This window comes from Tamandua tetradactyla, chromosome 2 (genome assembly GCF_023851605.1).
Source record: "Tamandua tetradactyla isolate mTamTet1 chromosome 2, mTamTet1.pri, whole genome shotgun sequence".
Classification (NCBI taxonomy): Eukaryota; Metazoa; Chordata; class Mammalia; order Pilosa; family Myrmecophagidae; genus Tamandua; species Tamandua tetradactyla.
The window spans coordinates 179,136,215-179,162,960 of NC_135328.1; the positions used below are offsets into that span (position 1 = coordinate 179,136,215).

Consider the following 26,746-nt stretch of genomic DNA (forward strand, 5'->3'; position numbering starts at 1 on the left):
TAATTCTGAGGAGGCATGCTGTCTTTAAGTTTCCTCTGCTGCCTTTGCCCGAGGCTGAGTGGAACAGTGGCCACCCTCAGAGCTGGCCCTCAGGGATCTGAAGTAGCTGATCAAAAGCAGCGATCAGTGATCAGATACAACCCCTCCCTGCCATAGAGGTTGGAGGAATAGCTCTTTATGTCGGCACCAGCAAGCTGTGCCAGGAGCCTGAGCTTTAATCCCCACCGCTGCCTGCCATGAGGCTGGGGGAAGGGGGATGGTAGCTGCCGCAGCGAGGGTGAAACTCACAATTTACCAGCTTCTCCCTCCCGCTCCCCCCTGGATGCTGTGCAGTGCTTCACTAGACTCGGTGTTTCAAAAGAGTTGTTTCAGATTGTTTCTGCCAGTTCAATAGTTGTTTGGGGGAGGGGTTGATTCCTGGAGCTTCCTACTCCACCATCTTCCCACAATCCTCTCTCACCGAGTCATTTTTGATTGACTTTTTAAATCCACGGTTGTCATTGTTTACACCTAAACCAAAAGTGCTAGTTGCTGTCCAAATGTCTCTGTAAGAACCACAGCCGGTTACCCCTCTTTATATAAACTGTGCTAGTTACTAAGCAGAGCAGACTCATTCACAAAGCAAGGGAACCATCTTTGGCAGCTTTGCCTGAAGACTGTGGTGCTGATAACAGCCAGCTGTCCTAAATTTCAGCAGCCACGGATTTATTCATTGATTCATTCATTTATTCAACAAATATTTATTGAGTCTGTGCTCTGTGCCAGGCCCCTGTGCTAGAACCATGAAATAATCCCTGCCCTTAGTGACATCACAGTCTAACTGGGGATACCAATAAGGAAACTAGCATTGGAGATGTAGTGTTCTAAGAGCTGCGGGGACATAGAAGAAGGCCAGGCTGCTGTGAGTATATTGAGGGGATGGAGAGTAGAGAATCAGGTGAAAGCTTCCTGGTGGAGGTGACACAATAACTGACAAAGCCATGGGGAGAGTGGAAGGGCTGGTATGAAGTAGAATGAGGCAAGGGCCATGCTGGATAATGACATATCACACTTGTTGCCAGGCAAGCAGGCAGAGAAATCTGGTTGGGATAAGGGTATAAGGTCATGGAGTAAGAGCTCAGGCTGCAGAAGAAGGCCAGTCCTAGCTTCTGAAGGGCTTCTGAAAAACTATCCTATAAGGCAGGTTTTTCTCATCTTTCAGTTCGGGAAAAACTAAGATTCATAGAGGTTGAGTAGCTTGCCCAGGATTAAACGACTAATAAACAATGGAATGACGCTGTCTGATTCCAAAGCCCATATTCTCCACTGCTCAGCTCTACTGCCTCCACTCTGGTGGTGAACTAGCAAAACAGCCTGGAGAGATGGAGACTGGTTTAGAGGCCATTGCAGAATCAAGGTGAGAAATACAAAGATCTGAATTACAGCAATAGCAACAGAATGCAGAAGAGAGAACAAATTTGGACGTAATTAAGGAGTTAGAATTGACTGATTTCGTTAGAAGTTGGCTGAAGGTGGGATACAGGAAGAGATGTCACGCAACCACATTTCTAGCCTGGGTGACTGTGCTTTTCACTGATAGGAGCCCGGAAGGAAAGACCTGGGGCTGGAATATCAGGAGCTTAAATCTGATCACGGTGAGTGTGAGATGCCAGTGGACATCCAAGGGGAGATGTTGAGAAAGCGAAAGGAAACATGGGCCTGGAGCTCAGGAGAGAGGTCTGAGCTGTAAAGAGGTAACCACTCTATCCTCCACTTAACCATTCTGTACCCACCTCCTTGGCTTGTTGTGGGGACTGAATGACTCAAGAGCTAGAGCTATACTTAGCATACAGTAAATGCTTTACAAATATTAGCTATTATTGTTTCTATCATTATAGATAGTAATTGAAACCTTGGGAGTGGATGAGTTAGCACACAATGAAGAAAGAGAAGAGCACCTAGGATTGAATCCATGGGGGTGGGGGGAATCAATGTGTAAGGGACTGGTGGAGGACCAGAAATGTACAAAAGACTGAGAAGTTTCCACAGAGTCAGAAGGAAACCAGGGGAGTGTGAGGTCTGGGAAGGAAGAACTGAGAACATTTCAAGGAGGAGGGTGTGATCAGGAGGGTCTGAGCCATTGGGAGTTCATGCCCCATAAGGCTGAGAAGCAACTCTGTGGGGACCAGGCTCATTCATTTGACATATATTGATTGAGCATGTGCCAGGTACAGTGCTTGCACAGGGGAAACAGTGGGAAACAAAACAGATGGCAAGGAGCTTGCCACCTACGCTCCATGGAACCTTTGGTGGAAGGAGAGGGTTCCTCCCATCTGGAGAAGAACCAGAAAATCCACAGTCTGCCAGCATGGAAGAAACCTCAGGGATCACTGTTCGGTCAGTTCATTTTATAGATGGAGAAACTGAGAAAATCACAATGAATAGGAGACAGAATTATAGCAGCAGGCTTACTATTCTCTTGACAGAAGCCTAAGAAATGGCATTGCTCCTGGGAACTGTGGCTATTTCACACAACAATTTCCAAGGCACTCGCCTTGGAGTGTCAGAGCCTTAAAATCGTTGCTCAATGAAGTTACACAGGACAGGTGGCCTCTTACACAGCAGGAAGGGCCAAAGGTATTGCTTCTGCCAGCTACAAAGAGGAAAGCAAAGGCACAAGGTTCTGTGGGGCAAAAATTGTAATTCTGAAAATGAGAACTTGCACTGCTTGCTCAGATGGAGTTTGTTTAATAATTCTTTGCTCCTAGAGGTTTGGAAAACTGGTTTCCTAGTTCTCTGCATGGCCAGACAGGACTGCCACCTATTGGCCACATGTGAGTAGTGCACTTCAGTGCTCTTCCATGCAGTGGTTTGCTTCCTTTTCCCGTGTTGATCCGATGCTACCATGCCCCGAATATGAATACATATGTTTGGCAATTGCACTGTTGTAATGAAGAGACCCGTGTCAGGCATTTTCCTGACCAATTACGTTCTGTCTCTCACTCCTGTGCATTTTGTCACCTCATTCCCCACATTCTGTTCAAAGCCCAATTTGTTGAAACATTAAATATGTATTTTATGCACTACTTATTTTTTAAAAGCTAGGCCACAAAATAACCTGCTGTGGTGGTATACGCATTGCTAGATGAAGAATTATTATAGTGTGTCTTTCATTGGTACCTGCTCCTCTGAGTGAGAATCCAGCACCAGTGTGCTGGTGCTTTTAATTGCTCCTGAGATCTGAGTCAAGCACTGCACCCAAAGAGGAGACAGTACCAGGAGAGGGCAGGACACAGATGTTTTGAGGGCTAAGCAAAATAAGAAATTAAAAACAAGTTTTTTCACATTCAACAAATGGTGCTGTGATAACGGAATATTCACATGGAAAAGAATGAAAGAAAAAGACTTTTAAAAAGTTTTTCATGAGGACTTCTATTAAAAACAACCACCACTACCTGGGACTTTCTATTTAAAAAAAAAACAAACACAACCTGGGGGATTCTGTATTATGAAACCTTATAGTGATGAATGACGTGTCTCGTCAAAGTGCTTATAGAATTTGGGGGAAGCAAAGTATCTTTTACATATTCAGCAGAAAGATTTTTTATGTGAAACGACCTTTGAGTGTCAGAGCCTTAAAATCGTTGCTCAATGAAGTTACACAGGACAGGTGGCCTCTTACACAGCAGGAAGGGCCAAAGGTATTGCTTCTGCCAGCTACAAAGAGGAAAGCAAAGGCACAAGGTTCTGTGGGGCAAAAATTGTAATTCTGAAAATGAGAACTTGCACTGCTTGCTCAACTCTGTGAAGGGCATAGCCTGAGAAAACATAATTTAAAAAATATGTTTTACCATAATGTTAATGATGTTGTCTGTTTTCATGTTTTGTCTGTGTCTCAAAACTGGTAAAAAACCAAGAAAATCTTATTCTCCTTTCATTGGAGAGACAGGACCGTGCGGTGGTGAGGAGATTGGTACAGGAGTCAGATTGCCCAGGTTTGACCCACAATTTTCCCACCTGTCTTGAGACTTAGGACAGGTTATTTGATTGCTCCCTGCCTCAGTTTCCCCACCTATAAACTGGGGATAATAGTACCTACTTCACGGAGTTCTGAGGATTGCCTGAGATGGTTAAAGAGCTTCGAACAGTATCTAGGACATGGATGTTGTCAGTTACTAATATTGATTACTAGTTATCATTACTAATTATTTTTACTGTTGTAACAAAGTTCCATGAGGGTAGAAGCTTTGCGTTAGGTGCTACTATACACTATTAAAACAGTACCTGCTCTTATTGAGTAAGTAAATGAATAAATGAAAAACTTGAATTATTAAAAAGTCAATCAAATATGTGATTAATACCTAAATAAATCGTACTTCTTAGAATTAAGAAACCAAGCAACTTTGCAGAATCAAGAATGTAAGGAAAATTGGAAAGAGGTCTTACCCACAACCAGAGCCTCTCCAGGTGTTGGAGGGAGGGGCAGGGGCTGGCGCACACTCAGAGACTTGTTCATGTCTGTCTTGCTTGGTCACTTGGGGCCACTGTTTCCCTGAACTGACATCTCTAAAGGATTAACTTTGCTGTGTACTTTGGGTCTGAAAAGCACACTTTCAACTTTACTTTATCAAACATGATCATCTGTATGAGCAAATCAAGTTAATTCTAGGCTTTTGGTCAATTAGGCAAAAATTTGATTCTCCAAATGACCATTTTTCCAAATCCACCAATGTTCTATTTTACCATAAACTTTGTTCTTATATAAATTTATTAATTTTTTGGCAAATTTTTGTGGTGTTTTTAAAACATGTCTGCAGATTTTGTAGTATGCTTCTCCTCGAGAGGTGGAGTCTAATTTCCTTCCTCTTGAATGTGGGACCTGTGACTGGCTTTTAGTTAGTAGAATAAGACAGAAGTGACAGTATGCAACTTTTCGATTATAATGTTTAGATTATAAACGCTATTGGGGCTTCCTTCTTTCTCTCCCTCCTTTGGATCACTCTCTCTCTGGAAGAAGCCAGCTGCTATGTAAGGACATTTAAATAGTCTGTGAGAGCGTCCAGGTGGTGAGGAACTGCAGCTTCCTGAATTGCCAGGTCTATCTGTAGTGAGCCATATTAGAAGCAGATCCGCCAGCCTGTCAAGCTTTCAGATGACTTTAGTCCCAGCTGGCATCCTGACTGCAACTTCATGAGAGACCCTGAGCCATAAACACTCAGTTAAGCTGCTCCCAGGTTCCTGGCTGTTCTAGTTTGCTAGCTGCCAGAATGCAATATACCAGAAACGAAAGGCTTTTAAAAAGGGGAATTTAATAAGTTGCAAGTTCACAGTTTATAGGCTGTTGGAAATGCCCCAATTAGAGCAAGTCTATAGAAATGGCCAGTCTAAAGCATCCAGGGAAAGATACCTTGGTTCAAGAAGGCAGATGAGGTTCAGGGTTTCTCTCTCATCTGGAAGGGCACATGCTGAACACGGTGTCATCTGCTAGCTCTCTCCTGGTTTCCTGTTTTATGAAGCTCCCTGGGAGGCATTTTCCTTCTTCATCTCCAAAGGTCGCTGGCTGGTGGACTCTGCTTCTTGTGGCTATGTCATTCTGCTCTGCTCTCTCTGAATTCTCTCAATCTCCAAAATGTTTCTTCTTTTATAGGATTCCAGTAAACTAATCAAGACCCACCCAAATGGGTGGAGACACGTCTCCACCTAATCCATTTTAAGAACCACTCTTGATCACTCAAGATCACATCAAGATCACATCAAGATGTGATTCCCTAAGTCACATCTCCAGGGTGATGATCTAATTACAGTTTCCAACATACAGTACTGAATAGGGATTAGAAGGAACGGCTGCCTTTACAAAATGGGATTAGGATTAAAACATGGCTTTCTAGAGTACATGCATCCTTTCAAACCAGCATACTGACCCACAAAGACTGTGTTAGATAATAAATGCTTATTCTATAAAGCCATTGAAATTTTGGGTTATTTGTTATGCAGCAATAGGTAACTAATGCAGATGTACTGATCTAAAAGACTTTGTAGCTTTATGCAAAATTGCAATATAATGGCTTTAATTTTGTCTGCAAAGCAGCATTTTAAGGGATGTTCATTTGTTTCCACCCCAAATCTCTCTATATTAGATCTGCAGGGAGCTGAGTCAGGGGGAGGGAAACTTGAGAAGGGGAGCTTGGGCAGGCAGTGGACAGCTAGAGAAGGGGTTGGGGCAGGGAGAGGGCAGATGCTGGAGGTCACTACACATGGCCTGGTCTGCCCAACCCTGAGAAGAGGGGATGTATAGAGGGTGGGACAGAGAAAAGGGGACAAAGCTCCAGAAGAGGGGCTGACAAAGGGGAGGTAAGAAGATACTGGGGGGCAGAGGCTAGTCTGAATTCCCTGAATTCTGAAGTTCTGGCTTCTCCCAGTTCTCTTAGGCCCTGTAATACAACCTATATGAACTGCTATAAACTTTACAAATATTTAAAGGAAACAGGTTTCAGTAAATTGATAATTTGGTGAATTGGCTGCTCAGCAGATTGGTCATTTGGCCAGTTGTTTTTTGGCATGCTTGCATTTGGCAAATTAATTTACAGGGAATTGGTCTGCTTTTAATTAAGTCATACATAATAATTTTTATGTTCCTAAGGTAATAATTTATTTATAAAAGATATTAATATATATTATATATGTGTTATATATATTTCAAATCTGTCGCTCCCCCCAATTCATAAATTTCTCCCTCCAAAAAACTTTCTATGGCTTTGAAATTTGTCTTCTCCAGGGAGGGAGACCTTTGAGAGAGTACTGCAGCTTTAGATGACTAGTCATGATTCAGTCCCTGCCTGCCACTAATTCCTGGAATAGCAATCCTTCCTGAGAGGAAACTGCCATTTTTCACTTCAAAGCAATTATAAATGGGGATAAATTTCAGGCAGGACTACTTTGGAGTTCTCCTTTAATTTTTATTTTGGCTTTCTTAGGTTAAATGGGATCATCATTAACAGAAATTCTAAAATCTTAATTTCATGAAAAAAAGCCTAAGATATCAGTGGATATAGGAGTCAGTACTCTTTCCTTGATTATTTCTATTCTCAAGTGGAGACTAAAACAAGAATGCACCATCTGAATCCCCTGCAGAGGGGATTAGAAAGCTATTACTTGGTACACAGGTTTCCTCTTGCATTCCTTTTAAAGAAATCTGGAAGGGCAGTGTGCTTCCCTGAAAGGATTGGTGCAGCTTCTGTCTGGAATGTTTTGGAATGTTTACTCTCCACTGTTCCCTCTAGAAACTAAGCTAAACCAGTGTCCCAGGTGAAGTCCCATCTGAGCCCTACCTTTGAACCCCAAATGATTCCAACCTCTGTGTGTTGCCCAAGGCTGGGACTAGGCGAGGTAAGTGAAGCATTTGCCTAGGGTTCAAAACTTAAGGGGTATAGAGTGGGGCAAGAAACTCAGTAATCAAGATAAATAATATTTAAAAAATATTTTTATTGAGATATCTTTACACACCTTACAGTCCATCCAAAGTCAAGATAAATAATATTTTAATGTAATATTTTTAAAAACCAAAATTAATGCAAAAAATTTTGTGATCAATAAGATATCAAAATTTTAAATAAAGACAGGATTGGTAGCAGTACCGTGTGGAGCCTTATTGTAGTTTGAGGCAAAAGGGAAAATCAGTAAGATTCATCCCCACTCCCCGTTCCCTAGTCCCAGCTGTTGTCTCTAGCTGTTTTTCAGTAGAGTTCAACAGCAAAGATAACCAGCAGAGATAATCCATCTCGACTTTACCCCATTCAAATTCCTGACCTACGGAATTTGCGAGCATAATAAAATTGTGGTGGTTTTATAGCACACAATTTTGTGTGGGTTTGTTACAAGCAATAGATAAACGGGACAGCCACCCTCTGCTTTAGGGGCTTTATTCTTCTCCTACCTTTGACCAAGAAGCTTTTCTTTTCTTCCTTCTCCATACCCTTTTCCTTGGTCCTTAGAACTCTCAGAAAATGGAAGGTCACTTAAGACATACGGCCCTCTCTTTACCATTAAGACTATGTTTGGACATATATGGTGCAAACCAGGTATTTCAAATTCTGTTCCCGATGATGGTTGTCAGTACAAATTAGGGTATACCCAATTCATCCATTCATTCCTTCAACAAATATATAAGCGCCTACTTTGCCAGTATTGGTTAGGCACTGGGAATACAACAGTAGACAAAAAAGATGAGGTCTCAGTTCTCTGGAGCTGACTTTCTAGTAACGAACAGACAATAAATAATTAAACAAGATAATTCCCAAAGGAGATAAATGTTATAATGTGATATGAAGGAGAGAGACCAGGGTGGGTGGTGAGAGGGAAGGGAGAATCTTAATGTCTGAGCTGATACTTGAAGTTTAAGAAGGTGGCCATCAATCCAAGCTCTGGGGAAAGAGCCTTTCAGACTTTGCCGACCATGCAGGTATCTGGGTTTCAGTCTAGGTGAAATGGGAAGCTGAGGAGTGGGTATTATCTATATTTTTAATGTGATTGTTCTTATTGCAGTGGGAGAATAGGTTACAGGGGACCAGAATGGAAGCAGAAAGTTAAGTTAGGAGACAAGACCATGGTTAGACTAGGGTGATCACAGAGGAGACAGCGGAGATAAGTGGAGATTGAATCCAGAGGACCTGGTAAGGATGGGATGGGTTGGGAGTTGAGAAAATGCAGGTAATATGATATTAGTCTGACATTTTTCACTTGAGCAGTTGGGTTGTGGTGGTACCTTTTACTGAATCAGGAAAAATAGAAGGAAGAACAGGTTTTTCTTTGTTTTTTAATTTATTTAAAATTTTTTATTACAGCAGTTGTAGATTTACAGAAAAATCATGCTGAAAATACAAAATTCCCATATATACGCAGTGCTCCACACCAACGCACACAGTTTTCCCTATTAAGTACAGGTTTGGGGAAGAAAATCAAAAGTTTTGTTTTGGCCCAAAGTCTCAGATGTCTTTAGATATTCACATGGAGATTTCAGGGGAGAGGTCAGGGCCAGAGGTACAGATTTAGTATCTGTGTATATCATTAATATATATGATAGTCAAAACTATGAGACTGGATGAAGTCACTTAGGGAGAAAGTATAGATGATGAAATGAGAAGTAGACTGAGCACAACACTCTGACAGAAAGATAGAGAAACTAGCAAAGACGACTATGGCAAAACCAGGGGGCAGGAGGAAAACTGGAAGAATGTAGAATGACAGAAACCAAGAGAGGAGAGGGAAGGAGTGATCATTTGGATCAAAGGCAGCTGAGAGGTCAAGTAGGATGAAAATGAAAAAATGAGTAGCTGGAGGGGCACTTGGGGTCAAGGTGGGTGTGCTGGTTTGAAACTGCTATGTACCCCATAAAAGCCATGCTCTTTTTCCTAATCCAGTCTTGTGGGGGCAGACCTATTGTTTAGGCTGGGACCTTTTGATGAGGTTGTTTCCATGGACATGTAACCCACCCAATTGTGGGTGGGACCTTTGATTAAGTGGCTTCCATGGAGATATGTCTCTGCCATTAAAGGTGGGTCTTAATCTATTTACTGGAATCCTTCAAGTGGGAACCATTTGGAAAAAGCTCAGAGCCGACAGAGACAGAGATGTTTGGAGATGCCGAAAGAAAACATCTCCTGGGAAGTTGTTTGAAACCAGAAGCTGGGAGCGAAAGCCAGCAGACAACGCCATGTGCCTTCCCATGTGACAGAGAAACCCTGGCCACCTTTGGCCTTTTCTTCAGAGTCAAGGCATCTTTCTCTGGATGCCTTAGTTTTTATGGTCTTAGAACTGTAAACTCATTACTTAATAAATCCCCTTTATAAAAGCCAACCCATTTCTGGTATATTGCCTTCTGGCAGCTTTAGGAAAATAAACAATGGGGTATGCAACCCTAAACACTACAATTTAAGTTTTACTTTTTTTTTGATATGTCTTTGAAATCTCTTTTAATCCATAGATTCCCAAGGAGGAGTTCTGTATTAAGATAGGAGATACAAAGCATATTTGTATGTCAATGGGGATGATCCATCAATGAAAGAGGGAGAGGATAATTACAGGAGAGGTCTTTGAGGAGATGTAGATGAGGTGGCCTGTGACAGGAGGAGGAGCACCCTCTTGTAAAGGGCCAGCAGAGAACGTGACAGGCAGGTTGGTAGATTTGGGAGTGGTAAAGAAGGAGGTGAGGTTGTCAGCTGTCTCCTCTATTGCAGGCATGCATTGCTAGGTAAATAATCACCAGGCACCCTAAACCTCTCCACCTCTTGCTTTCACTGGACTCTTCCCTGAGAACTCCACTTCCCCTGCAGCCTTCTCAGGGGACACATATCAATACCACTTCCCACTCTCCAGCTTCCTCCACCCCGCCCCTCACCCCATGCGTGCAGCACGGCTGGTACAGTGGTTCTCCTCCTTATCCCCACTCCTCTTCTTCCAAACCATTCATTCTTCCCTTTCCGAAGACAAACACAAAACCCCAGGACCTGGCATATTTCTTGGCACACCACAGATGTGCAATAAATATGTTAAAAAGCAAACATCACCTCCTTCCCTTTGAAGGTGAGTCTATCCAACTAAATCACCCACTAACTGTCCATCAGTGTCATTTGCTGACTGTCCTGGTCACAGGCTTCCTTTCTAACCTGACTGTTGCCGACATCCTGGAGCTTCAATCTGGTCTTGCAATTTTTTGTTCTCAAATTCAGAGACCTTTATCTCTGATCCTCTGTACCGCCCACTGTCAGGAAGGTATCTAAGACCTGTCACACTGTCCCACCTCTACCTTTGGGCGAGTTTCAGTGGAAACTGAATGCCTGTTGTCTCTCTGAACTTCAATTCCACTGAATGTTTGAAATGTTTCCCCCTAGCGGACAATCATTACACATGCATTCTCTGTATTTGGAATCATATGAAGACTATTTTGAGGCATCTGGTAAAAGAAGAGAAAGACATTCATTCAGTGGACATTTCATTAACATGTGTTATGAATCTGGCATATCTGCAAAAGTTTTGAGGCCTGTAGTTTCATTGTTATATGAGCAGACAGCAAAGCAAAAAGGCGGTGACAAGGCTTTGTGCTCACTCTGCCTGTGCCACAGCAGATTTAATTGTTAATTAAATAGTTAATTGTTATTTGATAAACACTGAGGAACTTTAAATTGGGCCTGATAGTGGAAGAAGTTGAGGGCCAGTTCTAGTTCCGGAGGGGTTCATTAGTGTAATTGAAGCTAAGTTATTTTTTCATTCATTTATTCAAACTTCTATTACACACCAGGCTCTGAGCTGGAAAAAGAGATGAATCAGACCCGGTCCCCACCCTGGAGTTGCTCAGAGGTCTGGAGGAAAAAGGTAAATGTGCAAGTGTTCACTAATGTATGTGTATGTGCAGTTTTCACTGCCTTATTCATTCAACAAACATGTGATGATGACCTAATATATGCTAGGAATTATGTGGAGGACTTAAGGATAAAAGTCTTGATAGTTGGCCCTGAAACTGGGCATAGTCTGTGGAAAGGGCAGTTACCATTTTGGAGATCACTATTCCAGTAGAGGGAGATCCTGGATGGGGTGGGGTCAGGCTGGTACAAAGGAGACAGAGCTGACTTTTGGGAGGGAGGTTGGAGGCAGGGTCAGGGAAGGCCGCAGAGAAGAAATGCTTAAGCTGGAGACAATGGATGAGTAGGAGTCGCCACATTTGCCAACTAGGGGTAGGTTAGGGGAAGGAGGTTCCAGTGCCATCCAATCTACTCTTCTGGGGTTGACTGATTTAGGCTTCCTAACATACTTCCTGTGCCAGGCTGCCCCCTTGCTCCAGTGCTCCCTGTCGTGGGGTCTGACCTTTGCTTAGGTCCCTCCATCATTACGGCCTCTCACTGGCAATTCCTCCTCATCTAGGATATTCTGCTGCAACTGGTAACCCCAAATAATTTTAACCTGGCATTACTTCACAACATACAGGGCCCACACACCCAGATGTACCTTCAGGGGTCAAACAAACACAAAATTGACAATGTTGCTGAAGGAATAATAGGACGGATCCTCAGTTTGCAACACTGTCTTTGGTACTGAGCCTCCAGACCTTTGATAATCTGCCGAGGATCTCACTTGCATATCCCCAGTACCTGCCTGCTCCTTCTGCCTCTCCCAGACTTCCTGGGTCTGGCACTCGGCCTGTCATTCCTCTACTCACTCATGCCTGACTTTTCCTGCTTAACGGGCTTCCCTATCCTCACCTTCTCGACCCTACCCATCCCCATTTCCATGTCACTGCATTTCTCCCCACTTGCTCATGCAGTTCCCAGTCCTGCCCAGTATTTTCCCCTGGGGCCTCCCATATCCAACCTGACCAGCACATTCTTATTTTGTTGTCTGAACGATTACAGTTGGAAAGGTTCAGCTGACTTGGAGCCTTAAGTCTCCCTGTGGTTCTGGCCCACCTGACACACCACTCAATGTTTCCATTACCCAGTTAATCTTTCTGAGGCAGCTGTTCTCAGTTCTCCTGGGAATGGCTCCATGCTATCTACTGGAGAGAGTGCCAGTTACTTTATCTGCCATTCCAGGTGCCCCTTGATATGAGCCTAGACTACCTTTCAAGGGTTTCCACCCCAAACCTAAATCAAATCATCTACCCATCCTCCCCAGACACATCTTGCACTTCCCTATGTCTGTGTCTTTGCTCGTTTCCAGAATGAAACCCTTCCCACTTTCCAAAACTCAGTTCAAAGATCACCTTCCTGTTGAAAATAGTATCTCCCTGGGAAAGGGAAAGAAATACCATCCTTTGAACACCTGCTGTATGCCACATGTTAAAAGCGTAAGCTGAGAGTCAGCTAGATCAGGTACAAACCCAGTAGGCTATAAACCTTGGGAAGGGCACTTAACCTGTCCGTGCTTTAAAATTTCATCTAAAAAAAAAAACCCATAAAAATACCTGCTTCCACCATTCATTCATTTGAACATTTGAATACCTAATATGTGCGAGGCCCTGTTTTATTATTTTGAGAATTAACTGATGTATGGAAAGTAGATGGCACGTAGGGGGCACTAATAAATGAAAATTCATTATTACTACTGTTAACCAACTTAGTTTCTCAGAAGAAAAAGAACATTCTTCAGGGTGATTTCAGCTTAGAGAGGAAAGACCACATCCATGTACAACTGGGAACCATAACCAGCTCTGGGCTCAGACAGATTCTAACAGCTGTTAAAGCACCCCATGTGGCTGACTCAAAGCATAGAATGAGAGTGTCATTTTATGAGTAACTCGTCAATCAATACTCAACAGCTTCCACCCGCTGAGGCTATCCAGGTGACTCAACAACAAAGCTCTCTGTGGCCAAGAGAAAACTAGCTTGCACTGCTACCTTCTGCGACCTGGAGCAGACCCTGCTGCCTTCCCTACCTTCATACTGGACTTCCAGGTGCATCGTCCGCAGCACCTGCAGCACACAGTCCACGATGCTGGGGTGTGTGACTCCGACGATTGACTACCAAGACAGACAACAGGACAAAGTGGTCAGTCTTTAAATCTTGTCCATCTGGAAGAGTTGAAATCAGAATTCCAAACAGCTGGGGGCCCTGGGTGTATGGGGGCAGGGGTAGTGGGGAGTCCCTGAGGCGAGGCTCCATGCCATATACATAGGGGGACAGAGCTAGGCATTCAGAATCGGACTGAGAATTTGTCTGCTAGAGGTGCGGGAACGGTTTTGTTACCTTGGTGGGGAAAGGGAGAACAAAGGGCAAGGAGAGTGGAACTCGTCATGTGACCTAAGAACTCTTCCGAGGTCCTAAAATCTTCTCTTCTTGGGAACCTCACTGATAAGTCAACAGGTCTTTCCTGCCTCTTCAGCCTTTACCCAAGAATTGGTTCCTTTCTCCTAGCATTCAAATACCCTCAAGCTCACCCATATTTAACAAATTGTCCTTCAACTCTGTCTTCCCTTCATGCTACTGCTCTTTTTCCCCTTTACACCTGAACTTCCCAAGAGAAGCCACTTCTTCATCCCCCATTCAGCCTTTGACAGGCTGTGGCAATTTAATTTCTCTTATTACAGGGCACTGTCCCCTAATTCACCAACGCTTTTCCTGCTGGGCCCATTTTTCTATTCTATCCTTATTTAATCTCTTTGTTGCATGTGACCTGACTGATCACCTCCTCCTTGTTAAAACGCTTTTCCTTTGATTTTCATAGCCCCATTCTTTCCCGTTTTTCTTCGCTTTTTATTGCTTTTTCAAAGAAGCAGAGTGGTATGTGGAAAGAATAAGGACTTTGGAATTAGAGAGATTTGGATTTAAATGCTCACTTAACAAATCCCTTTTACTTAGTGTGTGGCCTTGGATAAGTCACTTAATAACCATCCTGAGGCTCAGCTCCATTATCTTTCAAGTGGGGATAATATCTGATTTCAGTTATTGTGAAGACTAAAAGAGACAATGTAGTGTCTTAGTTTGCCATGCTGCTATGACAGATAGGTTGGCTTAAGCAACTGGAATTCATTGTTTCATGGTTTTCAAGGCTAAAAGTCCAAAATCAAGGTTTCTTGACAGGTCATGCTTTCTACTGGAGTCTGTGAGTTCTGATGCTGGTTTGCTGCAGTCCCTGGAGTTCCTTGGCTTGCATCTCTGCCTCTGTAACATGACAATCTTCTCCCTGGTCAACCCCTGTGGCTTTCGTTGACTTCTGGCTTCTGCTGGTTTTCCTTTGCTTAAAAGGACTTCCATCATGGATTTAGGCCAATCCTGATTCCATTTGGCCTCATCAAAATTGGATCTTTAAAGTTCTGATTCACAAATGTGTTCACATCCCCACAATGACTCACCTTGACATATTCAAAAAGAGTATTTACAAATAAGCTCATACCCATAGAAACACAGAGTAATACTTGTGTGTGTCTTTTTTTTTTTTTAGGTGCGTGGTCTGGGAATCAAATCTGGGTCTCCTGCATGGAAGGTGAGCATTCTACTACTGAACCACCTATGCACCCTGAATGTGTCTTTTGTGTGGTGCTTGATTCAATCCCAAACTGTAAGTAAGCCCCCAACACAGTGCCTGACATGTAGGAGGCATTTAATAAATGGAAATTGTGGAAATAATAACAATAATCAGATCTGTTGGATCTTCTTTCTCAGCCCGATCTTAAATGTTGGAAATGTTCCTTGGTTTTACCAGTGTCTGCCTTTTCTTCTTATTTATTTCCATGCTTTCAGTTATCACTTTTCTGCTCAAGATCCAAACTGACATTTTCACCTCGAGCCTCTCTAGAGCTTCAGACCTTTATTTTCTGCCGCCCAAAGGGCAGCTCCCCTAAATGTCCTGAGCAGTGATTCCTAAATCTAGCTAGGAATCAGAATACTTGGGAAGCTTAAAAAAAGAGAGCATAGCCAAAGCTCACCTGAGAGTTGTCAGTTTTCTGGAAGGAAGGCTTAGGACTTAGTCTTTTTTTTTAATGAGTGACCTGACCATTTCTTCTGCAGTCAGCTTGGCATGATCCTCAGATGTGGGTGTTTGGGAGTCTCTAAGGCCCCTCAAATTTGTCAGTTCAAAACCTAACTACATTGAGGGAAACTACATCACTATCTCCACAAATTTGTTTTCAGCTGCCCTTAGATCCCTTATTCTCATTTTGGATAAATATTTGTATAAACATGAAAAAACAAAAACAAAAACAACAAAAAAACCTAACTACTCCCCTCAGATCAAACTGGTTTCTTCTCTTTATAACTGTTCTCTCTTGATGGTGGCACAACGCACTCCCCTATCTAAGTCTGAAGCTGGGCGTCACCTTTGACTTCTTTCTTTTTATTGCCCCAGTCCCGTGCACTATGCCTCAGAAATATCTGTCCAACCTGGTCACCTCTATTCCTACTGCCACTACCAAAGTTCAGGCCTCATCTTCTCTTTGTCTCTTCATCATCTCTGTCTCCACTCCAGCCCATCCCTCTGGAGCTGCTCTGGGAGCCTTTCATCTAAACATCACTTTTTGAGTCCCATCACCTCCTTACCGGGCATGGTGTCTTCACGTGGTCACCATGACCCAAATCTGACTTCTCTGGCATTCTAGAGCACGCAGAGAAGGGCAGAAGCTGATAAGACAAAAGGAGCTTTCCCATGCCCTGGGGCTATGGGCCTCTTCATTTTGTGCTCTCTACAAACACACCATGATTTTTTCCCTTTAATGTTTTCTACAGTTCTTCCATCACCCTTATTGCTTGTCTCAACCACTTTTAAGTCTGCCCACATCCTTCTGATTCTTGAGTAAACAGGACTAATCATTCTGCCGAGAGACATGAACTCTCTGCCCTTCCTTGGCCTTCTGGGTGTAACGCTGATTGAACAGCAGACATGCCGTGGGGGGCTGAGCTCTGTTCCTCATGCCTGTGTGGACTGCGACTGTGGAAGGTAATTGTAAGATTACTAGATTTGAATCAGAACCACAGGACCATGCAGCCTGGCTTACCTGAGCAGTCTTAAGAGTCTGCAGGGATAGTTGTTGAGCTTTGGGGGACGCGCAGGGCAGCAAAGCTATTAGACCTTTATACACTTGATTCTGGTATTTAGGATTACCATGGACCAAAGAATCCAACAGAACCTGCACTTCCTCCTGGGTCTCTTCTGACTTAGACTTTGCCAAAAATTCTGCTATGGATCGTACACCTGAGCAAAGAGCAGAGGAAATGCTAAATTGTAAGACAATTATGCAAGCAATCCCCACTTGAAATTACATAATAGTAAGTAATAGGATTAAGATCTGTTTAATGAAGCCCATTTAATCACAGCAAAATAGAGGTTCAGTTCACTGGTTGCATCACTGTCTTTAGCCATGTTGCCAGAGGGTTTTGTTTCAGCATACGCATGTCAGAATCTGTTTGAAAATTTAAAATGGCTTTGCAAAATGTACAAATAAAGCAGGCATTTTTAAAAATTTGTACATGACAACGAATACTCGTTTAGCCCTAAGCAGTTTACAAAATGTTTTCACAAATACGTCATTTAATCCTATAAACTATCCTCAGGGTGAGGTGTTAGTCCCATTTTACAGACAAAGACACTGAGGCTCAGAGAGGCCACAGGGGAGACAGAGACAAGGACTCTGATGAAAAGAGTACAGTGCCTGAAGTGCTTTGATAGAGGGATACATAGGAAATGATGTCTCTTTCATACACCTCAGTTACAGCATTTGATAGGTTTTACTGAAATTACTAGATTATTTACCTTCTGCAATAGATTATAAACTCTTTAAAGACAGGTACTATATTTTGTACACTTTTATGTCTTCAGCACCTTAGTATATACCTGCTACATAGTAGGTGTCAATAATTTTATTTCAATTTTATTTTTAGAGTTATTCATAATTCAGTTTCACAAAGGATATAAGGCAACTGCTAAATAAATCTGTGTAAAATGGATACATGAAAGAGGATACATTTAAAATGGAGGGAGAAGTTTTTCTAAAACCACCATGGAAAGATTTGAGTAAATGATGAATCAGGAAAATCATAAATCTGGGTCTTCTGGTGGTGATGCAGACAGGAGCTAATTGAGTCCCCTTATGCAATGTTTCCCATTCAACCATGATGCATTTTCCTATTGAAATAGTGGGTGCTCCCATGCTACCACCATTTCATCTCGGCCCCTAGGGAGACATGAGAGTAGACATCCTTGTCATGTACAGGACCCACCATAGCTTTCACAAATGAGCTCCTTGTACTTTCTGCCAGAGTTTGCAATAAGCTGAAGTAGCTTGATGGATTCCTTCTTGTCCTCCTCCGTGGTCTTCTCCAATCCAAGTATTTCCAAGAGCGTTAGGACACCTCCAACCTCAAGGAATTCTATAAGGTACCGATTACTGTCCAGAAGGGATAAAAGAGTAGAAATAAAATGTCTGTCAAGTCCCTTGGCATTAATCTTTCTAAGGGATACCAAGATCCTTTCTTCACATATTTTGCCCTCCTCAACAGGAAATGTCACCAATAAGGGATAATGTGTCACAGTAGTTTAGAAATTCTTCCTCCCATCAGAAAATGCAAAAGGTAAGTATAGTAGACAGTTCTTGTTTTTTGCTTTGCAGCACCTGTTCCCTTTCTTCATGTAACATCACCTCAGTTATCCCCCAGGAATCATCCCTCTCCAGCTCACAGGTCATGCAGTTTTGGTAGGGTGAGCAGGTGACAGGGTGTCATCCTTTTTATTCCAATAATTGGTTTGTGGCCAGGCATGTGACCTAGGTTGGTCTAATGAGGCTCAACACCCAGGACTTTTTTGGGACCATTTTTTTTATTGGCTGGAATGTAAAAATGTAAGGCAGGAGCTTCTGTGGAACATGGCATATGGGAGCCTGAATAGAAAGGAGAGCAGAGTTGAGAACAGGAGAAACAGAGGGAGAGACCAAGTACTGATGACATTGTTTGAGCCCTTGGATCTAGTCAGGACTGAGCCAACAAATTCCCCTTTTTCCTAAGGGTAGTGTGCTGGTTTGAAAAGGTTTATGTACCCTAGAAAAGCCATGTTTTAATCTTAATCAGCCTTGTGGGAGCAATGGTTTCTTCTAATCCCTATTCAGTACTGTATGTTTGAAACTTTAATTAGATCATCTCCATGGAGATGTGACTCAATAAAGAGTGGTTGTTAGACTGGATTAGGTGGCGATGTGTCTCCACCCATTCCAGGTGGATCTTGATGAGTTTACTGGAATCCTATAAAAGTAGAACTATTTTGGAGAAAGCTTCAGAAGCAGAGAACAACAGGGAGAAAGCCAGAGATTCTGAGAGAGAAGAGAATGACAGAGCCACAAGAAGCAGAGAGTCCACCAGCCAGCGACCTTTTGGAGATGAAGAAGAAAAACGCCTCCCAGGGAGCTGGAGAGGATGCTAGCAGATGATGCCATGTTCGCCATGTGCCTGTCTAGACAAGAGAGAAACCCTGACCATGTTCACCATGTGCCTTCTCACTTGAGAAACCCTGAACTTCATTGGCCTTCTTGAACCAAGGTATCATTCCCTGGATGCCTTAGATTGGACATTTCTATAGACTTGTTTTAATTGGGACATTTTCTCAGTCCTAGAACTGTAAACTGTAAAAACTGTTTCCCCTTTTTAAAAGCCATTCTGTTTCTGCTATATTGCATTCTGGCAGTTAGCAAACTAGAACAGGTAGTATGGGTTGTTTTTCTGTAATTGGCACTAAAGAAGCTGCTGACTAGTAAAGTGTCAATGGAGAAGATGGACCAGAGAAGCATCTAGAGCAGGACCAAGGATGGCCCTACCTCTGGGCCCATCCTGAGGGCTACTGGGCACCCAGTGATAACTAGGAGCCGTGGTCCCATGTGAAGTGAATGTTAAGAACACCACAAGCCCGATGGGCCACCCAGAGTATCTGAGGAATAGACCTTGCACTTACCTGCTTACAGCTGATAGAAAGATGCCAATGGACTTTAGAAGCTTATTTAAACATAAGCCAGTCATGTAGCTGTATGACAGGTTAAAGAGTGAATTTCAGGGTGGTTTTGTACATGGATACCAGATTCTGTGTCTGATCCTGGTAGCACCTACTGCCTGGGATGACTAAGCAGCTGAACGATGCCCTGGGGAGGGGACACTAGGATGAAGGGGTAGGGGCAATATATATGGGGTGGGGGAAGAGGGCACTGGCAGGTATGTTCACAGTTCTCCAGGAAGCTCTCTCTCTGAGGTGGTTTAGCTACCTTGGGGTCTGGGAGCAAGGAGGCTCTGATGAATAAAAGGTGCATGGAGAGAGACTGGGGGGCAAATTCCCAAGCCTTGGGTCTCAGCACAGTTCATCAGGCCAAGCCTTCTTCTTAGAATTCTCTAAAAATAAACAACTTCATCATTAATTTTCAATTTTGCATTTTATCAGAGTTTTACACTGGACGTCACTATTCTTATGAAGAATCAAATGGCTTCCTAATAAGAATAACAGGAGATGGTGGAAAAATTAAACTCTGATTTAAAACCACCTCAGTATTTAATGTTACTTTTTAATGTGAGCCTTTGCAAAAAGCATCATTGTAATAAAGCACACAGAGCACGCATCAGCTCGGATACAAGGTATGAAATCAAGCCACAACAGAAAAGGAACCAGTCAACAATTACTAGGCTCATAACACATCACAGGCTCTTAGCACACTTAAGAAATTAGCTGAAATTATTGCAGCTCATGGAGGATGACTGAGAGCTTCCTGATAAAGCCTAATGTAATGGGTTGGAGGTAATGGTGCTTTGTTGGGGGGTCAGGAGGGGGTGTGTGAGAGGCAAATTATCTCTGCTGCACCCTGGTTCCCAGGATGCCGATAGAAGTAGAGACAGATTGGCTCATTAGGAAAGGCTCTTTGCTGCAAAAACAGTGTTTGCTCTGGAGCTAGGCTCCCCTGCCTGTTGCCACTGTAGCTGGGGGTCAGGCTATCAGATCACATCTTAATCTCTTTATTCCTATACTGTCTCTCCCCTCTCCCAATCCCCCCAACTCCTGCCCCCGCCTCAAAGCATTCCCCCTTTTCTTCAGTTACCAGCTAGGCTGACCAACTTTTATTACCTTCTTTTTTCTCTGTCCTAAGCTAGTCTTGTTTTCATAGCCACTCACTACATATTTCTGGCCTATTATTTCCAGCAATTAGTCCCAGAAGGTTGCAACAATAGCAGCGGCAGCTAACAAGTATCAACCATTTAATATGTCAGGTGCACTGTGCTAACTACTTGCATTGTCTCATTTGAATCCTCACACTCCGCAGTGGGTGCTATCAGTACTTCCAATTACAAACAATCTCAGACAGGTTAATGACCTGTCCATGGTCTCAGAATTAACTGATAGAAACAGGACTTGAACCTAGGCCGTCTAAGTCAGAGCCTGAACTCTTACTGTCAGGTCATCCTGACAGAGTCAGAGACAGGGTCTGATCCTGCACTTGTATGCCACTGCCTCCCCTGCAACGTCCTTGTAGACAAATGGAGGGGTGGGGCCATTTATGCAGATTATGTCCGGGTATCAGGTAGGATGTGCAGCTGTACTGCGTGGGAGGCACGTGTGGTACGGTGGATGGTATATGGGCTTTGAGTCATACAAACCCAATTTCCAACCTATCTCTGCCACTTACTAATAAAGTACTCAACCTTTTCAAGGCTCACCTTTCTTATATATAAAATGGTATAATACCAATTCCCTGGTAGGGTTGGGGTTAGGCTAAAATGAGATGAGATTTATACTGTAGGTAGCTCAGTGCCTAGAACATAAAAAGAGTCAATAAATGGCAAGTAATAATTTTGTCATTATATATAAATCCATAGTATTGGTGATTTGTTTTGAAAATTTAAGGTTAAAAAAGGGGTTTGATGTGATGAATGCGCAACTATGTGATGATACTGTGAACCACTGATTATATACTTAATATGGTGTGTAACTATATCTCAATAAAACTGCAAAAAAAAAGTGGGGTGTTTAGGCTTAGGTAGGAGTATGTGGTAGTCAATTTTGCAAAAGACAATGAGGCTAAGTTGATTTGTTTTCCTTTAAAGCCCATCATAACTGGAGAACCAATTCAAAACACTATATCTTTTCAGACAGATTGTCTACCCTGTTGAATGACAAGGGTACAAGAAGTTAGTAAATTATTATGAATTTTAATATTAATTGTAAATATGCAACTGTTTATTAAAAGCATGGCTTGATCAGTTATTTAATAAGCATTTACTGAGCTTCACTAAATGTCAGGCATTGTGATTGGCACTTAGGATATGGAGAAAAAAGATTCAGTAGCTAATGTAGTAAGTGCCATGATTAAAACAAGAAGTGGGCTGAAGGCAGAATCCTTGGAAACAGTAACATGTAAGATGTGAGTAGAAAAAAATCCTGTCACAGTGACTGAGAAGCAGCAATCAGAGAAGGTGGAGGGGAAGAGAGCTTATGAAGGGGATGGGACTAGGTGAGGCAAGTGAGGCACTTGGTTTGGGTGCAAAATTTAAGAGGGTGCCAAAAAACTTGGTAGTCAAGATAACTTTAATATCTCAATGCAACATTGAAAAAATAAGAAATAATGCAACAAAATCCACTATGAGTAAAATACTGAACTTTTAAATAAAGACAGGGTCTGAATCTATACTTTATGACCCTGCCTTACTTGCCTCCCCCTGTGGTCAAATGGAAAATGTTGTTTGTAAGATAAGAAGTGAGAAGAATCCTCTCTATTTGGTAACAAAAATGTCGTTGATAACCTCTGCAAGGTCAGTGTCAGGAGTTGTGGGGACAGAGCCAGACTACAGGTACTGGGGTTTCTCAAAGTATGATGTGTGGTACTCGTTAATCTACTAAATCAGACCGTTGGGGTGGAAATGGGTAGGTAGACTGGTAATCTGCATTTTAAACCTCCTTTATGCACACTAATTTTTGAGAACATTAGCGTCAACTTATAGATCTATTCAGGGGGTATTCTGTTGGTTTTGTTCTATGTGTGAGTGTGATTAATAATTTTATCAATGACTTAAATGTAAGGAGAAGAGAGTGGTGCTTACTTAACTCTTTAGTTCTGCCTAGCTGAAGACCATACAGTTCACCAATTCCTTTATTCAGCAAACATGTATTAAGCACAAACTGTGTGTCAGGCATTGTGCCAGGTGTTAGAAATAATGAGATAAGTAGCACAGATGCAATTCCTGCTCTCAGAGAGCTTCCAATCCAGTGGAAGAAAAGAGAGATTAAGTAAGGAAACATTGTGACTATTATAATAGTGGAAGTTCTATGAGCATATATAATGGGGGGAGAGGCTAGACTAATCCGGGGTTCAGGAAAGAACTTTATGAGAAAGTGATATTTAAATTGAGACCTGAATAATGGAATAGGAGCTAGTCAAATAAGAAGGAAGGAGGTTCAGGCAAGGAGAAAATTATATTTAAAAAGAGTCTGAGATGAATCCATGGGTGTTATGGCCACACAAAGCAGGAATACTCTGAAATCCATGATAATTTGAACTATCACCTCAATGGTGACCAAATTTGTGTCAGCCCATTTCTGCCCCTGTGCTCTTGGCACAGGCACCTCACACTCAACATGGCGTGAATCCAACTTATCTATTCCCAAACATGTCCCCCCTCTTGTATTCTCTTTCCCCACAATGGCTCACCATTTCTACCTACTTTCCCAAGTCAGAAGTGTAAGAGTTATCCTGTGGGATATCTCCTGTGGAGATGGTAGTTGGATTTTTGAGTATGGAACTCAGATTCCAGAGAGAAATTTGGACAAGAGTGAAAAATTGAGAGTCTTTAAACTAGAATGGTGTTGACATTATGGCAATGGAACAGATCACTCAGGGAGAATTTGAGAGTGAGTAGAGAAGAGCGATGTGGGTGGAGTCCCAAGGAACACCAACATTTAAAGGATGGCTGATGAAGAGAAGGAATGGTCAAAAAGATAGAAAACCAGGAGAATTGGTATAACAGAAACCAAGGAAAGAGTGTTTTAAGAGGTGTGAAAGGTTGATTGATAAATGCCACTGAGAGGTCATACATATAGACTGAGTATGCAATCACTGGGTTGTGATTAGAAAATTATTGCCAAAATCCCCTTGGGGGGCTGAGGAGTAAGGAGGAAATATTCGACTTCCCCATTTGGGAATTCCTGTATTTCCTCACAAGCAGTGGGAACAACCAAATCAATAGGCTTAGCCCTTGATCTTGGGGTTCACCCCTATGAAACTTATTCCTGCAAAGGAGAAGCTAAGCCTCCTTATAATTATGCCTAAGAGTCACCCCCAGAGAACCTCTTTTGTGGCTCAGATGTGGCCTCTCTCTCTAAGCCAATTCAGTAGGTGAACTCACTGCCCTCTCCCCTACATGCGACATGACTCCCAGGGGTGTAACTCTCCCTGGCAACGTGGGACAGAACTCCCAGGATGAGATGGGACCCAGCATCATGGAACAGAGTAAGCATTCTTAATGAAAAGGGGGAAGAGAGAAATGAGACAAAGTTTCAGTGGCTGAGAGATTTCAAAGAGAGCCGAGAGGTTATCCTGGAGGTTATTCTTATGCATTATACAGATATATCTTTTTAGTTTATGGTGTTTTGGAGTGGTTGGAGGGAAGTAACCGAAACTGTTGAGGGGTGTTCTAGTAGCCTTGATTCTTGAAGACAATTGTATAACAATATAGCTTTTACAGTGTGACTGTGTGATTGTGAAAACCTTGTGTCTGATGCTCTTTTTATCCAGGGTATGGACAGATGAGTAAAAAAAAAAGGATAAAAATAAATAAATAAAAGGGGGGGGGGATAAAGGGTAAAACTGGTGGTCACTGAGAGGGAGGGATAAGGGGTATGGGATATATGAGTTTTTTCTTTTTCATTTCTTTTTCTGGAGTGATACAAATATTCTAAAAATGATCATGGTGATGAATACACAACTATGTGATGATACTGTGAGCCACTGATTGTACACCATGTATGGACTGTATATGTGTTAAGATTTCTCAATTAAAGAAAATCATTGCCAACACCTGCATCAGCGGAGTGGTGAGAACAGAAGTCAGACTGCAGTGGGTGAAGGAGAAAAGAGAGGAGGGTAAGTGGAGACAAGGGGGTCAGCAACTTTTCAAGAAGCTTGACCATCAAGTGTAGGAGCTGCGTAGGGACATGGGTTTGCGAAAAGAATTTCATTTTGTCTTTTAAGGTAGAAGTGATTGGAGCATATGTAAGTGCTGATGAGAAAGAGCCAGTAACGAGGCAAAGGTGAAAGATATAGGAGAGAAATAATCAAGACTTTAAGGAAATGGGAGAGAATTCAAGTGCAGTAGAGAGGAACAGCACTAGACAAAAGGGATACCTACTTCGAGTCTGATGGGAGCAAAAGGAGTAAATGTTGGTAGTGTGAATGCATTTACAGGTCGAGAAGACAGAGGTTAAAAGAGCTCTTAACATTTAGGACTATATTTTTATCTCCAGATATTCTGTCCTAAAATATTAGGGAAAATCAGAAGAAAAGCTCCCTCAACAATCTTCTCTTTTTCTCTTTTGAAGATTGCCTAATTCTTTTTTTCTTCTGATTTTATTTCCGTTCAGCAAAGGATACGTGAGTCTAAGCCAGGTAGTCAAGCGAACCAGGAACAAGCTGGCTCCTTGGGAAAACTCCTGTTCCAGTTCAGGGGCGGTTTTGCCTTGGTTGGTTTCAATGAAATTGCTAAGGATATGACTCCTTGCGACTTTGCCAGCATTGTCCCAATCCTGTAAAAAACTTAAGAGCCTGCTAATTGCTGCCTGCTCCTTTATAGAAGTCATGATTGATCAATCCTGAAGTTGGCTGCTGAGAGAGAGAAAACAGACAGGTTATATAAAGGGTCAGAACCATGCAAGTTCTGTACATACTTTGTGGGGTTTGCTTTTCCAGCAATAAACTGTAGGCAGGATGGGCTTTTATTTTCCACATGCCAGTAGATATATTCAAAATGCTAGTCCTCAAGGATTAGTCATTTGGCGCTCCAACAGAGAAGTAATAGCTTCGTTGTAATGAGATTATGAATATGAAGGTAGTTCGTGTCTGTTCTGATCTTTGGCTTCTCTGCTGATGCCAGCAACTAGACGGACCACAAGATTCAGCTGAGACGAAGGTGCTTGCTAAAAACCTGGGCTTGTCTCATCCCTCACTTCACGCTGGGTCACTTCAGAGATTTGGAGTCCTAGAGACTCGGGCCACTCTTAGGCCAATCAGCTAGGGTAAAATGCTCCTTAATCTTGTACCCTTGGGCTTTTATACTAACTCTCTTAAGAACAACTTTTTAAAAAAAGTTAACAGGAAGAGAAAGTTTCCATTCCATAGTTGGATTAATGGGCTGTGATTTGTAGGAGTCTGTGTCCTTGGGAGAGTGTTTTCAGTGGGGGAGGGAAGGTTTAAAATAAACCCGTTTTCCAAAAATAGTTGTGATTGAAAGTGTTATTATCCATAACAAATGTTAGTGCTGATGGGAGAAAGGCATGTGCGATTCTTTTGTCTAACAGACAAGTGAAAGTCATATTTCACATTATCATGGGGTTTTCTGTGATTTACAGAATATTTGTGAAACATTACTTGCAGGGGCTATGATTGATATGGAGAGAACAGCTTGTGTGTAGGGGAGATGTGTATTTCACGAAGACTGTTCAACATGAAATTTACAGTCCCATAAAGTGCTTCTACATCTTCGCCAGAGATCTAGTTAAAAGGACTTTACAGTCTGAAACATCCTAAAATTGATTCTAAATTAACGTTTCCTCACATATATTTGAGATATTGATGGGGCCCAGCTATCAGAATTTTATTAGGAAGCAATAATCTGAGGCATGCTGAGACAGACAGACATACATACCAACCTCCACTAATCTCCAGAGGACACTGGTTATGTGCAGCCACAAAGGGCATCCACAAAGCCTTGGGGGGTGGAGATGACCATGGAATCCTGATGCCCCTGAGAACCAGGTGAATAACACATGGGTCAGAAATGACCCAAATGCCTCATGGGCTCACACACCAATCACTGTGAATAACATGAATGCCGTGCATCTGAGAATACCTTTGAGAGGCTGTAGCCCCCTTCAACAGCCCAACTGGTCTTAAGAAAATGGGGATGAAGTGGCTGTTCAAGACCCCAGGGAGGAGGGGTTGAAACACCACACATTAGCTTTATCAGGCAGCCCCTTGAGCCCGTGCCCTGCCTTGGATGGAACTCAGGGTGCTATCAGAGATACACCCAGCCATCCCAGGACACCATGGGTAGGAAA

At 42.5% G+C, this 26,746-nt stretch overlaps 1 protein-coding gene and 1 long non-coding RNA gene across 4 annotated transcripts in view; one reads left to right on the plus strand and one right to left on the minus strand.

Moving 5' to 3' along the window:
- ARMH1 (armadillo like helical domain containing 1) overlaps window positions 1-26,746 on the minus strand; it is a 46,159-nt gene that overhangs the window by 9,062 nt on the left and 10,351 nt on the right. For all 3 annotated transcript variants that reach the window (XM_077149911.1, XM_077149912.1, XM_077149910.1), the window contains exons 3-8: window positions 26,339-26,433; window positions 25,065-25,295; window positions 19,397-19,465; window positions 17,680-17,846; window positions 16,458-16,654; window positions 13,403-13,487 (exon numbers count right to left, since the gene is read on the minus strand). In XM_077149911.1, coding sequence (XP_077006026.1) covers window positions 13,403-13,487; window positions 16,458-16,654; window positions 17,680-17,846; window positions 19,397-19,465; window positions 25,065-25,270 — 724 coding nt within the window. In that variant the 5' untranslated portion in view covers window positions 25,271-25,295; window positions 26,339-26,433. The remainder of the gene's footprint in view (window positions 1-13,402; window positions 13,488-16,457; window positions 16,655-17,679; window positions 17,847-19,396; window positions 19,466-25,064; window positions 25,296-26,338; window positions 26,434-26,746) is intronic.
- LOC143674346 (uncharacterized) lies at window positions 830-17,999 on the plus strand. Its single transcript, XR_013171003.1, has 6 exons — window positions 830-901; window positions 1,580-1,733; window positions 11,273-11,346; window positions 13,286-13,515; window positions 14,909-14,950; window positions 16,559-17,999. It is a non-coding gene; the product is annotated as an uncharacterized LOC143674346 (long non-coding RNA).